The following is a 17,798-nucleotide window of genomic DNA, read 5'->3' on the forward strand; positions in this document are numbered from 1 at the left end:
AGATTGAGTAGCAGTTACCATATTTCATTGAATCTCAGATGCAACTGACTGAAAAAAGCACCTTTATGTTCCACTAAGAAAGAAAGGAAAAAAAAAAAGCTGTCAATTATTTACTGATTGATATCATAATATTTCCAATTTCAGAAGTGTAAAAATGTGAAAAAACGTGCATCTCAAAATCAATGAAATGTCATTTAATAAATTTCTAAACATTGTCTATTAAGTTTTTCTCATTCTCATCTTTCACATAAATAAGGCATGATTTAGTTAACCAAAGAAAACTTTATTTCTGCCACACGTAACAACATATTACTCTAAGAAACAACTACTATATTAGTTTTAGCATTAATGTGTGGTTGAAAAACACATGTCAACAATCCTACTCCCCAGACAAAACAATGCTGTGTACAAACTATCAGGTATGTGAAAAAAAAGCCGTCAACTGTCCACAGGGAGTGCGTCCAGTCACATTTTCAGTCAGTCAGCTGAGGAGTACGTCATTATTTAGTCTTTGTTCTGTAGAAAGAACACAACACAAGCATGAAAATCATCACCTGAAAGGAAAGAGCTGTTGTATATAGTATTCTTAAAATGTTAGTTCTTCCCTTATTTCAATATACCCAATATTACCTGCTTAATCACAGATGCCCCCAAATAAGCAAAACCAAACTTACTGACAAGAATGACGCAAGTGGGTACTGAATTTTGGGAGGGAAAATGCATACAAAAATCATGCATCATTTGAGGATGACAGCTTTGGGTTTTATCCCCACACACCAGGCTGACTGAATGGGTGCTTGTATTTGTCTTCTTAACCATGAGTCCAACTAGAGCATGTATGGTAAAATATTTTGTTCTTTTAGGCAGCTAAACTCAATTAACCATAACTGTTCAATCATAATTGAGAAACAAGGATAAAGTTCAGAGGGATTTCCCTCAAAATAGTCTGTCAAGATACAAAACAGAGGAAGTGAAAAAAGCAACAGTTGTACAAACTGTTTTATGTGATTAAAAAAAGGAAGAAATGGACCTATAAACACACACACACACATAGATCAGGATGCTCTAAAATACTAAAATTCGAGTTTTCCTCAAATAGAAAGAGAAACATACTTTGCACATCAGATCTATCTCAAAATAGAACTCAACAACTTTCAAAGTGATATTCTTAGACCAGTTTCTTCTCCGATTTCCTAGGCACAATTCAGCTAATCTTAGGCTTATTTCTCAGAGACTAATTTCATTATGAAATCCACAGTAAATGAGGATTCAAAGCAAAAATAAATTAAAAAGCCGTGCTGCAACTAGAAGACATTTAAAACCAGTACAGTTTATTATGTCCTACCATTTTCAATTCATTTGACCCTACTGAATATGTATAACCGCTCAACAAAGGGAAAAAGGATAGATTTGTATTTCATGACTAGTCATGCTGAAGAATACCACTTCCTCTAATTAGGGAACTGGATAATAAACATGTTATTTTCAAGTTTCATTCCCACACACCTGCTGGCCAGAAGGTGGTTTTGTACTATTAAGCTTAATTTCTGACCGTTTTTGATGAGATGACATAAGAAGTTTCAATGAAGTCACCAATGCATGAGTTTTAGCTCACACTTGCAAAGTATTTAAAAATTTTATTTTATAAGAAATTTTGCCGACTCATTTTCTCTTAATAATCCCGTGGAGAAACTCAGCCTCAGAAAGGTGAAGATAACTGCCAAATCATCATTAAGTGTCAGAGATGGAATCCCAATTCCAGATCTTCTGATTTTAAGTCTAATATTCTCTATACTATATAAATAATTATTTTATAAAAAGGCTCACTCACAGGAGTCATTTATATATTTTCCCCATATTAAGAAGTTAGTATTGTCCTCTTTTAAGGACAAAGATTCTTTGAATAAGAGTAAGAATTACTACCTATATTTTGGAAGACTCACAGACATGAATAAGCAGGTTTGCATGCTATTTTAGAAGACAGCTTGTCTAAAGAGAATTCAGTTCTTAACATTTTATTTGTAAAGACAAAAAACTGCTTTAAGAAAGACTTGTTAATTCTTTTTCACTGGCAAATTTAATATTTCTACACTGTATGAAGTAATGGGAGTGGATTTTGTAACATTTGAAAATGTTTCTAAATTGAGATATTCATAATGCCCCAATGGGCACTTTCTATCGACAAGTGCCTTCTGCAAGGAGGAAGTAATCATGTGACTTGCTTCATCCAAGGAAAAGTCATCTATAGTAAAGACCCAGACAATTCATTCTGATACTCGCCATTTCTCATAATTGGTGAGAAAAGAAAACTGCTTTCGAGCTAGTAACTTCAAACTGAATCGGATGTGCTTACCAGCTGCTGCAACTGGACCAGCAGTGGACTTGGGGAGCGGGTGTGTGTGTGGGAACAGGGAAGCACTCAGCTTCCCCAGAAACTCAGAATTCATTTCCAGAATAAAAAAGTGAAAGAGCTGAACAATGGTAACTTTTAATAATGTTTCCCCCAACTGCGGAGATGTGAACTGTCCTATAGATAGAAATTTAGGTTTGATTTCTTAATAGTTTAAAAAAAAAAAAAAGGCACTCATAAGGCTGTACGTAGCATTATGTATAACTGACAAGAGCTTTTGATAAACGTCAAGGTTATTTTTGAAAATACACATATGTACATGAACATGTAGTTTTAATGCACTTATTTCTGAATGTGTACTTTTAATGTACTTATTCACAAATATGAGTCCAGAAAAATACCATTTAGGTCCAAAAAGATGCATTATAATTGACTCTTGAACAATGTAGACATTAGGTGTGGTGACCCTCTACATAGTTGAAAATCTGCATATCACTTACTGTGAACCCTTTTATAAACGTGGATATTTCATACCCACGGTTCTACGTCCACAGATTCAACCAACCTTGGACCCAACCAACCTCAGATCTAGTGTTGTATTACTTACTACTGAAAACATCCTCATGTCCAGTGGACCCATGCGGTTCAAACTTGCATTGTTCAAGGGTCAACTGTATTAGATATTGCTTTTTAGGCATTTCACTAATGCCTGTCAAGGCATACTTTATAAAGACTGTCATGTGCATGCTAAGTTGCTTCAGTCGTGTCCGACTCTTTACGACCCCATGGACTGTAGCCCATCAGGCTCTTGTGTCCATGGGACTCTTCAGGCAAGAATACTAGAGTGGTTTGTCACGCCCTTCTCCAAAAGACTGTCATAGATTACCTCAATTGATAACTTAGGTGTTAGCTAAAAAAATCTTTAGAAGTCTTCTAATTTTAAAGTTTATGTAACCATACAGTGAAGTCCAATTCTTAATATCTAAGACATTCACACACATACACAAATATTATTTAATTTTCTAAACTGAAATCTGATTTTATTTCACAGAAGGACAAAAACATTCTCCCAGTAAACATAAAAGACTTTTAAGTTTAAAAAGTCCAAGTTTAAAAATATATTGTAAAAATTATCAGCAAACTTTTAAGTCACAGTGTTTTTAACCAACAACTTCTAAATCCTTAAAAAGAAATTCCCTATATATTTCTTTCATTATACTATTTAGACAATGTGTTTTAGAATTTATATTATAAAAACCTTACCTAAAGAATCAGTAAGTTCTTTGTCGTTTGTTAGATTCTTCTCTTGGGGAGTCTGCCAACATAACTTTGAGTCTGACTCCGTTCAGGATCTTTCCATGTAAAGTTGTAATGGCATCATTAGCACTTAGTCTATCAGCATACTTGGCATACCCCACATTTTTTCCTGACACAAGGTAAACTTCAATCAGGTTACCGAAACGACTGAAAGTAAAAAAAAAAAAAAACAGAGAGAGATCAACTGAAACTGATAAGCATATATGCTCAGGTCTAAAAATTAGGATCCATTCTGGACTCCTTTTTCACTCCTTTCCCCACATCCAATCTCTAGTATGTGTCAATCTTTCTTGTTAAACATTTTCCTTTATTAGTTAATTTCTCTTCACTCCCACTCAGGTCTTTTTCCTCACTCTGAGCATCATTCTCTTTTTCTTAGTTTATTCTAATACCTTCTTCAACAAAGGTCTGTATGGTCAAAGCTATGGTTTTTCCAGTGGTCATGTATGGATGTGAGAGTGGGACCATAAGGAAAGCTGAGCACCAAAGAATTGATGCTTTCGAACTGTGGTGCTGAAAAGACTCCTGAGAGTCCTTTGTACAGCAAGGAGATCAAACCAGTCCATCCTAAAGGAAATCAGTCCTGAATATTCATTGGAAGGACTGATGCTGAAGTGGAACTCCAATACTTTGCCCACCTGATGCGAAAAGCTGACTCACTGGAAAGACTTTGATACTGGGAAAGACAGAAGGCAGGAGGAGAAGGGGACGACAGAGGATGAGATGGTTGGATGGCATCACCTACTCAGTGGACATGAGTATGAGTAAGCTCCAGGAGATGGTGAAGGACTGGGAAGCCTGGTGTGCGGCAGTCCGTGGGGTTGCAAAGATTCAGATTGGGCAACAGAACAAAAACAACAACAGATACCTTCTTCACTAGTTTCCCTGCATCCTGGGCTTATCCCTCTCCAACCCATTCTCTACCCTGTCTTCTGAATGATTTTTCTAAAAGACAAGTAGGATCATTTCCTCCCACAAAGCCCCTCTGGTAGCTCTTTATGCCTCCAGAGGAAGGATAAACTCCCTAACAGCTTGTGGGCCCTTCTTGACTTGGGTCCTCGAACTCTCCCTGCTTCATCTTTCCTCAGTCTCTTAAATCCTATATTCCCACAACCTCTTTTCATGTTCTCTCTGGAGGAATAATCACCTACATGCCCAAGTTTCTTCCTTGGCTAAATTATTTTTATCCTCCAAAGAATCCTTTCTTCTTTCAAGAAGCATTCTCTGACTTTCTATAGCGGTTGCCCCTCCCATATATTTCATAGCTTGAACATTCCTTTTCACAACACTAACCTCTACAGGTTGTAATTTCCTATTCACTTCTCTGTCTCCTACATGTGATCAGTTCTAAGAGGACAAGAACTATTACGTCTTGTTTACATAATATTGATATGAAGTTTACACAATGTCTCTGGCACTTAGCAGGTACAGAAGAGAGGTTCAAAAAAGAAATAGAATAAATTAGTTAAATAAAAATCAAAACACTTGAACCACATTGCTTATATTTTGTGAAACTCTTTAACAAGTTTTCTATCTATCTTTTAATTCACTAACACTGTTGTAAAGCAAATAGGAAAAGATCAAAAAGAAAATGTTAAGGTTAAAGAAGTTATACTGGAAACAAGTGTCTTCCCCCTTTTTAATACTTATTATATATAATAGCAAGCATTATAATCAAGTAATTTTTTACTCAATGTAATTATATTATCCTTAAGGATCCAGTAGCATGCTGACAAAATAGAAGATGCTTAATAAACACTGTTCAGTTGAATTATAACTGCAAAGGAAAAGGAAAAGAATTCTATAGGCCAGATCTAGACACATGTATTTTCTATCAAGAAACAAATGATTTGTTCGTTCTACGTATGCAATTTACAAAACAATACTATATGTTTTATGTCTTCAAAACAAAATAAAAGGAAATTCTGTGTGGAGACTTAAGCCATATGAATAACAAAGAAAAGGAGATAACTTTGTATTTTTAAAGGTGATACAAACCACAGACTTTTTTAAAACCACAGAACAAATCATCTCCACGTGAGAGGTACTGGACACAGGAAGTTTCCAGACTGCAAGAATACTTAAATGTCTAGTTTAAATAAATTATATTATTTTAAAATATTTATTAAAATTAAAAAAATAATTGTTTTTGGCTGCTCTACACAGCATATGGGATCTTAGTTCCACACCAGGGATTGAGCCTGCATGCCTTGCATTACAGCTGCTGCTGCCGCCAAGTCGATTCAGTCGTGTCCGACTCTGTGCGATCCCATAGGCGGCAGCCCACCAGGCTCCTCCGTCCCTGGGATTCTCCAGGCAAGAATACTGGAGTGGGTTGCCATTTCCTTCTCCAATGCATGAAAGTGAAAAGTGAAAGTGAAGTCGCTCAGTCATGCCTGACTCTTAGCAACCCCATGGACTTCAGCCTATGAGGCTCCTCTGTCCCTGGGATTTTCCAGGCAAGAGTACTCGAGTGGGTTGCCATTGCCTTCTCCACGCATTACAGCATCAGCAGACGACCAGGGAAGTCCTGGGATGACTCTCCACTTCCAATGAAGGTGTGGGGAAGTCCCTTGTTGGGGAACTAAGATCCTAAGTGCTTCGTAGCCAAAAAAATTTAAAAAGTTTTAAATAATAAAATAAAATAAAATGTAACTCTATGGAACTGAAATCTTACCAGAATATATCCTCTAGTACATCTAAAGGCAAAGGATGTGGATTAAACACGATAAAAAGTCTTTCCTTCACGGGAGTGTCAGGAGGAGCTTTTTTTTTGCATGATGGTAGTGCAACATCCGTCTGGATTTGAGGCAGCTGTGATCCAGAACTTCCTGCAAATTGCTGTTGAAGAATTAGGTTCAAAATGAGAAAAAGAAAAAACGGCACTTTGGGGATTTTATAATAAGTCAAGAGCTAAAAATAGACGTGTTATCATGGCACCTATGTGGTCTTTTACTATATCTCTGAACATTTTCTTACACAGGTAATAAACAGAGGCCACATTTATTTTATACCCTAATGGTGTACTGTAAGGTTAAATTCTTCACTTACCAGAAATTGCTGCTGACTTGGGTTATTCCACACAATTGATGCAAGCTGTGCAGCGACCATCTGCGTTGCCATTTTTCTAAGGAGACTGGAGATAAGAACAGGTAATTTATAGAAAACTAGAAATACTCAAGTCTCTCACAATAACTTGCTTCACGTAACTTCCTCACCTGAGAGGTAAATTGTTCTCTACTTTTATTCTCTCAGTCATGGCATGCACACCCGAAGTGTGGCTTTAGACTAGTTCCTGGAATGGTACTTACTCTGTTGCATTACTCCCATCATCAATGAAGGAAACACCTATCCGATTCCCAGGAGGGTACTGAAATCCATGTAACTTGTATTTTGCATAAATAGCTGATGCTACATTAAAATACTGAACCACTCCATGACCTAGAACAAAGCAGAGAATATATGGGAATTAAAAAGAAAGCAGATTGAATACCTAGAGTCTGTGTTGTCACAAAAATAAAACAACATAGAAAGACACTAATATCACAACATTAATAATATATAATCAAATGTATCAGAAAACAAAATTATTTTTTACTGATACATGTGTTCAACAGTCATGTTCCTATAAAGCAAAATATGAACCAGATTTTCGTAAAAACATGAATATGATATTAAAAAAATATATATATCATTAGCTTAAGTTCTGTCCAAAGAATTTAAAGATACTAGCTTTTCTTGTATGACAGAGATACACCTTAAAAACCAACTAATTTTTCTTAACATTTCAATTCTATGAAATAAGCTTCAAAATTCTAAAATTTTTCGTATCATACTAAGTAGGAAATGAAATGAGAAGTGATATATGAAAGAATATACAGTCATCTTGGCTAGCTGAAATGATATATAGAGAAAAAGTGATAAATGTATGAAAACCAAAAAGTAGGGAATAGAGGGTTTAGGATCAGACTCACACATTTCACATTCTTTTGAGGAGCTTTTTTGGGGGAATGAAGATAAACTGGGAGATTGGGATTGACATATAACACTGCTATATATAAAACAGATAGCTATTAAGGACCTACTGTATAGCACAGGGAACTCTACTCAGTACTCTATAGTGACCTATATGGGAAAAGAATCTAAAAAAAGGGTGGATATAGGTATATGTATAAGTGATTCACTTTACTGTACACCTGAAACTAACACAACATTATAAATCAACTGTACTCCAATAAAAATTTTTAAAAAGTGCCACTGGAGAAAAGCCATTTTAACAAACTACAGTACATTTACAAAGACATTATCTTACCATAATTAGAATAAGGATCTCGTTGGACTTCACAGTATTCCAAGCCTGGTACTATATCAAAAATGCTGAAAAGCTGCTCTTCAGTAAAAGGAACTCTTGATACAACTGACAGGCGTTTGGAGATAGCTTCCTGGCCTCTGTTGTCATTCTTGTCAAAACTTGAAAATTCAGATTGTTGTTCTCCAACAATACAGAAAAAAAAGCAAATCTTTATATTTCTATTCATTCAAAGATTCATTTAACATTTTAAGTACTAGAAAATAAAATGAACTGTCATTGAGTCCTCTGCATTGATCAAAGGCACTGTTTTCTGTAGTATGCTGGTCATCAGCACTATCAGGAGAGACAGGATGAGAAAACAGACAACTCTCCCCATTTCCTCGCCTCTATTCAAAAATGTAAGCAGAAATGTGTAGTCTAATTTCACAGGAATATGCTTACTATGCAAAATTGCAAAATATAGCAAGTGTTTCACCTAAAAGCAAATTTATGCCAAATAAGAGTTACAGGTCTTACCATCATCATACATTTCCCCCCTTTTTTTAACTTTACTGTTGTCATTCCTCTTCTTTCTCTAACCCTAATTTTAAAGCATCAGTAATTTAGGGATAAAATTTTAGGATTCATACTGAGGGGATAGCTATGTATGTTTTCCATACTTCTTGACCAGCTACTTATAAGCAGCAACCCACCCTCACATAATGGCAGTGACATAGTGTAACACTTAGATAATGCAAAACTAGCCATAAAAAAACCTTAACTGGAAATAACTTAAATGTTAAATAATAAGGACATTAGGGACCATGACCAACTTTAAAAAACCCTATAAATTCTCTTATGTACTGTGTGAGATTTAGACTGCTGATAAAAGAATATTAAAAAAACCCTCCAAATCAGACTGAATATTTACTACTTATACCATTAAAGTAAAGATAGCCTACTTACCAAATGAAAACATATTTACCCTAGGTTCATGTCCTAAAGTCTCCTGCCTCATATTACTGTAATAATCTTGTTCTGAGGATTCAGATGCTTTATTTTTAGGTTCAGCCAAGATTGCTCTATAACCTGAAAAAGACAATCTATGAATTTCAAACTTTATAGCAAATTTAACATACTTACAAATATACTCGACTGCTACTGCTTGATTTAGTTTTATAATTGTATAAAAAATCTATACCAACAACCATCTCCACCAGACCTACGTATTTTTTTGTTTTTTGAAAACAGAAAAGAGTAAATGAGAAATAGCAAGAATCCCAAATTATGGGTCAATAGAGACATGAAAGATCACGATTCTATGCTATCCTTTCCAATCAATCAATCCATCCCTACTACAGATGACATCAATCATAGTCATTCATTACATTGATCAATCAATCCCTACTACAGATGACATCATCATTCATTCTCTCAGCCTTCTCAACATCAAAATCTAACAGTGCTTCTTCACACCCAACTGCCATCAAGATTCTTCCTTTGAAATGTACCTAGAGGATGCTACATTTTACTCCAATTTCCCTGCCTCTGTTTTAAAATTATATTTTCTTCAATTAATTACAACAATCCTTCAACTGATCCATTTGCCTCTGGGTTAAGAGCTTTAACTAGGTGTCCAAAAATGAGCTTGTGTGTATGTGCACTAGGGCGTATTTCAAAGGGAGAAGGTTCACACAGCTTTCACCATATTATTTAGTGGCTCCAAAAAGGATAAAACCAGCCTCTTTGAATTCTTTCTCTGGAAATTCACTCTTGATACTGTGTTTAGATCAAAGATCCTGAAACAGTTTTTGCTATTTTTCTTCTCTTGAAGCAATCTTCAAGGGAAATTCTAATGTGGACTAAGCTTGAACTTTTCATAACCTTCCGTATATGGTCCAAATGTACCTAGATTACTTTCTCAATGGGAATAACAAGGTTTACTCAGATTGTTGCCTTCACACTATTAGGCAAAGATATTCATTTCTAGATATGTCACGTCTTACTGACATTGCTCTCATCATCTGCCCTGGCTCCTCTACACCAGGTGCAAAGTCTACTCCAGATGTATTTTCACGCTGCACCGGTGCACTTACTTTTCACCACTGACAGGCAATATCACACACGTTTGAACACTTTTTCATTTGCCATATTTTCATTGAGACTACTCTAAATGACAAAATCTTTGCTAGGGATCTCAAAGTCTTAACTGACGGCTCACTACTATGCCGAGTATAGTACTAGGTACTTGGGGTGACAGAAACAGATAAATAAGACATATACCTTGCTTTCAAAGAGCTTAAAAAAATCCTATTACTCTTCAACTATTTTTTGCCTATTAGATCTTGGCTATCCAAGATAATTTATAGCTATAAATTTTAATTTATGGGTATTAAATTTATAGCTATAAATTCCTTAAATGTCAGGGATGCTATATAAATTCCAGTTGTATCCCTCTAATTATATTGATGAGTATACCATAGGTACTCAATTAATGCTGGCTGACTGATAAATTTAGAAGGATGTGAGAGAACATTTTGGTGTGTAACTTAGAATTATCTAAACGTTCTGATTAACAATAATTATTTCCAGTATGTATGTATTTTATAATATCCTGAAACCCACTAACTGAAATAAATATTCTACATCTCATTTCTAAAGCTCAATATAATCACAAGTATGACAACAAAGAATATTTTCCTTGGTCTCTAAAATTCTCATTCTTCAGAATGTACACCAGTAACAGTAATGCCACTCTAGCTTGAAATTAACCCAATGTGCATTTACTTTCCAAAGTTAGCAAACCTTAAAAATCCTATCTTTATTAATTATATGTTTATTAGTATACTTACTTCTATTTAGGGTTTAAGTCATACATGAACAAATACTACAGACTACTTGAATTTCTTTAAAATACAAAGAATAAATATAAAAAAAAAAAAAAAACAACCCAACCTGAAAGGGTTGGTCAATGTTTTTAATACCTAAAATTCTAAAATAATTGAATAAACCCTAAAACCCCGTGGAAATACTAATGAAACGAGCATTTTCACTTAATGAGTTAATGCAGTTGCTCATATTTTTCAAGACAGTGCCTCAGTGAATGCTTAATAATAACCCCCAAATTATTTTCATCCTAAGACTATATATATTTAAATTACCATTGCTGAGATTAAATTAGCAGGTATGGCTATTAACACAAACCACTATTAAGATAATCAGATTAGCACTTTTTCAAATAACAATGATAAATGAACACATCCTTACTTCGATCACAGTTTTCTATTGCTTGGGCAGCTTGTGATGGTTTTAAGTACCGAACATAGCCCAAGCCTTTACTTTCTCCAGTTACTTTATTCTTAATAATGCTGCAATACTCGATATCTCCAAACACCTATGAGAGTTAAAAGAAATGTTCTTAGAGGAGTTAAGATTAATAAACTGAACAGATTTCAGAACTAAATTAAAATTTGTTTATTGATCTTGCTTGCTTGCTAAAAAAAGAAAATAGAATTTATAGCTATTTTTAATAATGGAATATGTATGTCACAAACTAATAAGGTGCTCGAAAAATAATCTTAATGATGATAAAAACCAAATAATAACATAACCAAAACAATGATGCTTTTTATTTACTGAACATTTGCTTTACATGTATCACTTTATTGTTACAACAGTCCTTCAAGGATATATATGTTACACTGCTTATTTCACAGACACTGGGCCTTAGAGAAATCAAATAATTTGCCGAAGTCATGGAGGTAGAGTAAGAATTTGTTCATGGTCTGGATAGCTTCAAAGCCTTACTCAGTGATGGTTAAGCAGAGACTCTGGATTAGAATCTTCTTTATTCAAATCTTGGTTCAGCCACTTAAATACTGGACAGTTGAGTTGCCCTCTCTGGGTCCATCTCCTTACCTGGTAAATGGGACTAACAGCTGTACCTACCCACAGGGTTGTTTTCAGGGTTAAAAGAACAAATATATCTAAAGTGCCTATACAGGGTCTGGGATATAGTCAACATTCAGTAAATATTAACTATAATTATTTATCTTCCTTTTAACATAAACATAAACAAATCATTATGTATTCTTTTAAAGCAGTGCTTCTCAAAGTACATCTTTAAAATATACTGGTTCACTCAGAAAGTTAATACTCTATGTGAGAAATATGTGGTAAATGTTTACTTTTAAGGTAGGAAGAAATACAGGATATAAATTGTTTATTATTTATTTTATAGATACCAATTGTAACTTTACTATATGTAGATAAAAATGCTATATGTTCACTCAGAAAAGGATAAAAGTTTATAAGTATATAATGTATGAACTTTTTCCTTACTATTGGAGAAAATATGGAGTATATGTATTTAGTATTTGTTATTTTTGAAGTATTTTATTCAATCCTCATTTGGGTAGGACAGAGGAAGTTTTAAATTACTTTTTATTACTTGTTTTCTTTCTTGCTTGTTGCCCACAAGTACTTGGGAAGGTACTGAAAAATAATAAAAAATTACAACTCAAAAGACAATTTTAAAATTGGTTTTGAAATAGTTTTTGTGAAAGTGTATCACTGCATATAAAATTTAATGGCTAAAAAGAGATTTTAAGTCGTCTCCAAATTTCACTGACTACAATCTAGCTAAAGTAGCTAAAGTGAGAGCTATAGGTAATTTTTTTTCTTTCAATGTAACTCCTTCAAAGGCCTAATTTTAAAACATAAACTATAAAGGATAAGCCTTTCTGTGAATAAGTACAACACGTCACAATTTGCAATAAATGTGAGCTAGTACAGTTCACACACTCAGGCTTGCCTGATGTACCTCTGTGAGAGCCAATAGAGAGCAGTGTTAAGAGGGTGCTTTGAAATTTTCAAGACCAAGAGCAGATTCTAGATTTAGACAGCCTGGGCATGAATAACGGCCCCACTGCATAATTACATATGTGACCTTACTTAAAACTCTGAGCTTTACACTTCCATTTCCTGAATCTGTATTTTTGCTAAATGGGGAAGAAACACCATCATTAATATTTTCCAGGTTTTATATATTTTCAAAAAAAATTATTTTAGTTTTAACATTTAAAAACTAGATTGAAATAAGTGACTTAAAAAGTTATTTAATTCTCCACCACCAATCTAATGATCTAACTCAAACAACCTAAGATTTAGTAATTGTACAACCAATTTAAGATTGTAAATTATCACAAACATCAGCTATTAGAAGCACCTTAAATTTTTCCCGTAGATCTTCTTCTGTGTAGGACTTTGGTATCATAACAAATATTCTTGTAAGTTCTTCATCTTCAACATCTCGGTGACTTCCAGATGATCTGGACTGAGCAATGAAAACCTAAGAAACAAACAAAACCCAAAGAAAAATGCAGAAATATCAGTCAACTGTTTTTCTATTTCTTAAGAATACTTACCTCATTATTAGCTTAAGTTTCATGTTAGGTTAAATACAATGTGATAGGATCTCATCAAACAACACTGTAAAGCAAATTTTATTGCAGTGACCTTTTATGAGATAACACTAATCATCACATTATGTTTTTTTCAAAATTTTTTTCCTTTTGTATTTAATCTGTCCACAATGCGGGAGACCTGAGTTCAATTTCTGGGTTGGGAAGATCTCCTAGAGAAGGGAATGGCAACCCTCTCCAGTATTTTTACCTAGAGAATTCGAATCATGGACAGAGGAGCCTGGTGAGCTACAGTTCACAGGATGGCAAAGAGTCGGACACGACTACATGACTGAGCGACTCCACACACATACACCGAGAGCAAGAGGCAGTGCACTGAAACAGCACGTGTACTCTGTTGAGTGTTGGGTGGTGTCAATAAATGTCAGTTATACAGCTGATTAATAGTGTTACTAAAATGTCACACATACTTCATTTCCTTTTCTATCAGAGACTGAGTGTAAAAATATGATTATGAATTTATCTTTTCTCCTTTTAGTTCTATTAATAATGCTTCATGTATTCTGAAGTTCTATTATTGGCTGCATAAACATTCGGAATTATTTTGTAGTTTTTGACTGGTATTTTTATGTTTAGGAAATTATTCTGTTAATAGTCTTCCTGTTGAAGACCATTTTTGTCTGATACCATACCAGCTTTTCTTATCCTTTTACCAGCTTTTTCTATTCCTTTATTAAATACTTTCAACCACTTTGTATCTTTATACTTAAACTGCATCTCTTGTAAACAGCACTTAGTTTGACCTTTAAGAAAAAATCCTGACAATCCCTGACTTTTAATAGGAGTCAGTTTATGTTTAATATCGATATAGTTGGATTTAAATCTAGATGGCCATGTTTTTGTTTGCTTTCTAATATTAATCCTTAAAAAGATAACCCAACTATATTCTGGATCATCTCAGTGACCACCTGAATGACTTATGTGAGCAAGAAAATGCACACAATGAACTGAGGCTCTATTTCTCTATTAGTAATTTAGTTCTACTGAAATATCATCTGTGACATTAGGTTATTATTTGGAGTGTAATTTGCTTTGTGGTATTGCTTTTAAAAATTTCTTTGGTTTTACATTATTCTAGAAGAATGTGTTAATTACGGTTATGAATTTGTTTGTAGAGCCACGAGCATAATGGCTACGTTTATTTTTCATAACTTGAAGAAATGTAATAGAATTAATGTAAATCACCATAATACAGGGCCCTTGAATTTTTTGTTTTCTTCTGTTTTTGAAGAGGGGCTGTATACCACTCAGTGGGGAAAACCTGAACCTATGAAATTCCAGGGTAGGAGGCAGTAACTAAAAAACCAAAGAATTTATAAATATTTTAGAAATCCTGAAAAAGAGGGTCATTATATTTGCTTGGAAAGCAGCTCTCCCAGAGGTGTAGAACCTTGCTTACAAGATATAGCTGGAGACATCCCTAGAGAGCATCAACTTCCATGTTATTCCTTCAATAAACATACCATGTGCCAAACACTGTATAAGGTATTAAGTATAGAGTACTAAATAACACAGAAATAGCCCACTAGAAAGTTAGTCCAGTGGATATATTAAGTAATGGATGGTATGTAGGGAAATACAAATAGGGAACCTTTAAGTATATGAGAAGACACTAGGAGAAAAAAAGTCTCAAGTACTCTTTGTGACTGGAGTTGCCATCAGATCACAAATTTCTAAATTTTAGAAGATTGGAGCATTTCAAATTTCTGATGGAGGAAACAATATCTAAGTAGATATGTATAATAATTAACCACCTACTTGATGATTTCTCCTAAGATTTTACTCTTTCACTTTCTAGGTTTTACCCTTTTCCTCAAGATAATATAGTTGATCGCTCACAGGATTCTCATTTGCACAATCCTTTCTGGCTGTAGGCCTGTTATCAAAATTTTTATCTTTTAGGACTTTTGAAACTTTGCAAAAGCAAAGTACACGAAGAAAACTGAGGCTGAATTAATTTAACTGGAAATATCGAAAAACAGAAAACCCCCCCCCGTACAATGCAGTGGAAGACGGTGGAAGACGGTGGACGCTGTGAAGAGTGACCTTAGATTGTCCAGCTAAGCACTGTAGTCCAAAAACCCTCTGGCTGAAACTGAGTGTACAATATGACAAACAAAATTTAAACTTTATCTTTGGGAACCATTTAATTTCTCTGTGGCTAAAAGGTAAGGATACATTTTAGTGTTGAGACTTTTACTTCTCTTGTAGGAATTTAATCAAGGAAAGAGGGGGTCATTATGTTTCAAATTTGGGGCAGTGAGCAAAGTTTCCCAGGAGACCTCTGTGGTTATATTCAAAGTACAGAAATTCTCTCTGCTAAGATCACAATTGAAAGAAGATGAAAATTATCAACCTAGTGCAGGAGTCAACAAACTTCAACTTCCTGTTTTTCTATAGTCCATAGGCTAAGAACTGCTTTTACATTTTTTTGAGGGTTGTTAAAAAACAAAAAGAATGTATGACAGAGACTGTATGTGATTCACAAAGCCTAAAATATTTATTGACTCTTTATAGAAAGTTTGTCCCTTTGATTTTACATGCTGTGGCCTTACACGTAACTTCACTGATGATCTGTTTTGACTTATTTCAGACGGTTTAGAAGGTGGGAGGAGACAGAATGCCTATTGCCTAATGTGTTGTCGGCATTTCCCGGCTCCTCTGTTTTCTACTAAACCAAGTATGGGGAAGAGACTGTTGCTATGGACAAACATGAGATAACCCTCAAAATCACCCTTCCTGCCATGTGTCAGTATATTAATTTTACAGATAAATTAGGTGTGGAAACTAAATATAAATACCACCAAAATGAATTAGGAGTATGCCAAGAAGCATTTAATAATAATACAATTTACACTATCATCACAATGATTTGGCTCGTTTTCCGTTTTTTTGTTTGTTTGGTTTTTTGATTTGGCTCTTTTTAAGGCAGTTTACTTTGGTTTGCTTTCAAAGAGAAGTGACAGTAACAAAACCTATGACATTAATATCTTCACAGAGGGGTTTATTTATAATAATTTGTAAAAAATTACAAATTTTTACATAAGTGTGATAAATAGGCAATAGCAGTAGTTTTAATTACCTGCACTTAAATATTATATACATGTATACTTTTGTTTGGTACTGGGAAAATGCCTAACTTCAGAGGGCCACAATTAAATCTACTTTTATCAAGTTGTTAAGCACCTTACCGATGTGGGGAAAAGTAGAGTTAACTACTTTTATACGTGGTAACCAAGACGTCTGAGAGAGGAGAGTAAGAAAAGTTCTCATAGCAGGTCGGGTCGGAGTTGAGAGCTGAATTAGTGACGGCGGGGGTGGGGGAAGGCCCAGCCACCGCAGCTCTGCAGCCCGAGTAGCCACAGATAACCTGGTTCGACCCGGAAGCGGGTGTTCTCTCCGCATCCCTTATCTCCCGCACCCTCTAGCAGATTTTCGCGCAGGGAGGTCCTAGGAAATCCTCTCTGCAACGTGGTCCTTCCCTTGCCTCGCCCCGGAATGCCAGGTGCTTTCCAGACCGCTCCAGCTAGCGAATGCACTGCCCTTACCGCACCCCGAAACCGCTCCCCTCCGCCCCCCACCCGGGACATCCCGTCCCGGGCACCCGCACCTTGATGGGCTTGGTGTCGCTGGGGGTGAGGCACTGGCCATGCATCTCCTCCATGGCCCTACAGGCCTGCGAGCTGCGGGCAAACTTGACGAAGGCGATGCCCTTGGACTCCTTGGTGTGCTTGTCGCGCACCACCCAGATGTCCTGGATTTCCCCAAAGGGCGAGAAGCGCTCCCTCAGCACCGACTCGGAAGTGTACTTGCTGATCACCAGGAAGATGCGGCTGTTGGGCGGCTCGTCCAGGTTGTCCACGCCCGGGCGGAAGCCTCCGCCACTTGCACAGCTGCCCGCTTCGTCCATGGTGCTCCACCCGGGGCGGAATCCAGGCTCGCACCCCTTTACTCCTCCTGGCTCCAGCCGTGCTACAGCCACGACCGTCGCACCACACCCAACCGTTGCCGGTCCGGGGTCCGTTTCCGGAAGACTGAAAAGTTTGGCTCCCGGCGCAGGCCGGACGCGCAGTGAGACGGCTTCCGGGGTGGGGGGTGGTGGGCAGCCTGCAGCGCGCCCTAGCGGCCTGGGGGAGCCCGCCGCAGTCCAGGCCCCCAATCCGGTGGAGCCAAGGCCCACACTTAAGGTGGGCGACCCTGGTTCCATGTTGCTAGAAGAGCCCTGTCTGGTGGAAGAGCTTTCCTGTTGCTGGCTCTACCCTTCCTCTACAGCCCATGGACTCTTCCACCAAACCTGCCATCTTGGTCGTAAGCTCACTAGAACAGCTCCATAGGACTAAGTTAAAACTGTTCAGCT

At 36.2% G+C, this 17,798-nt stretch overlaps 1 protein-coding gene across 1 annotated transcript; it reads right to left on the minus strand.

Annotated features, from left to right (window-relative positions):
• Positions 1-3,613: 3,613 nt before the first annotated feature.
• On the minus strand, positions 3,614-17,509 carry RBM45 (RNA binding motif protein 45). The gene is made up of 9 exons (XM_061434365.1): positions 17,052-17,509; positions 13,186-13,308; positions 11,226-11,352; positions 8,925-9,047; positions 7,980-8,159; positions 6,979-7,108; positions 6,719-6,803; positions 6,345-6,508; positions 3,614-3,814 (listed from the first exon to the last, which is right to left on the minus strand). Exons 1-9 carry the CDS (start codon positions 17,349-17,351, stop codon positions 3,622-3,624), a joined length of 1,425 nt encoding a protein of 474 aa, XP_061290349.1. The 5' UTR covers positions 17,352-17,509; the 3' UTR covers positions 3,614-3,621.
• Between the last annotated feature and the right edge of the window lie 289 nt (positions 17,510-17,798).

This window comes from Bos javanicus, chromosome 2 (assembly GCF_032452875.1).
Source record: "Bos javanicus breed banteng chromosome 2, ARS-OSU_banteng_1.0, whole genome shotgun sequence".
NCBI lineage: Eukaryota > Metazoa > Chordata > Mammalia > Artiodactyla > Bovidae > Bos > Bos javanicus.

Bases quoted from the DNA above. Each gene is read 5' to 3' on its own strand.
- RBM45 (XM_061434365.1), bottom strand. From the start codon at position 17,351: ATGGACGAAGCGGGCAGCTGTGCAAGTGGCGGAGGCTTCCGCCCGGGC. The intron at 8,160-8,924 runs GTAAGTAGGCTA...GTATTGTTGGAG, and splicing joins GGTAAATATGTTTTCATTTG to AACAACAATCTGAATTTTCA. The intron at 7,109-7,979 runs GTAAGATAATGT...GCTTTGTTCTAG, and splicing joins AGATCCTTATTCTAATTATG to GTCATGGAGTGGTTCAGTAT.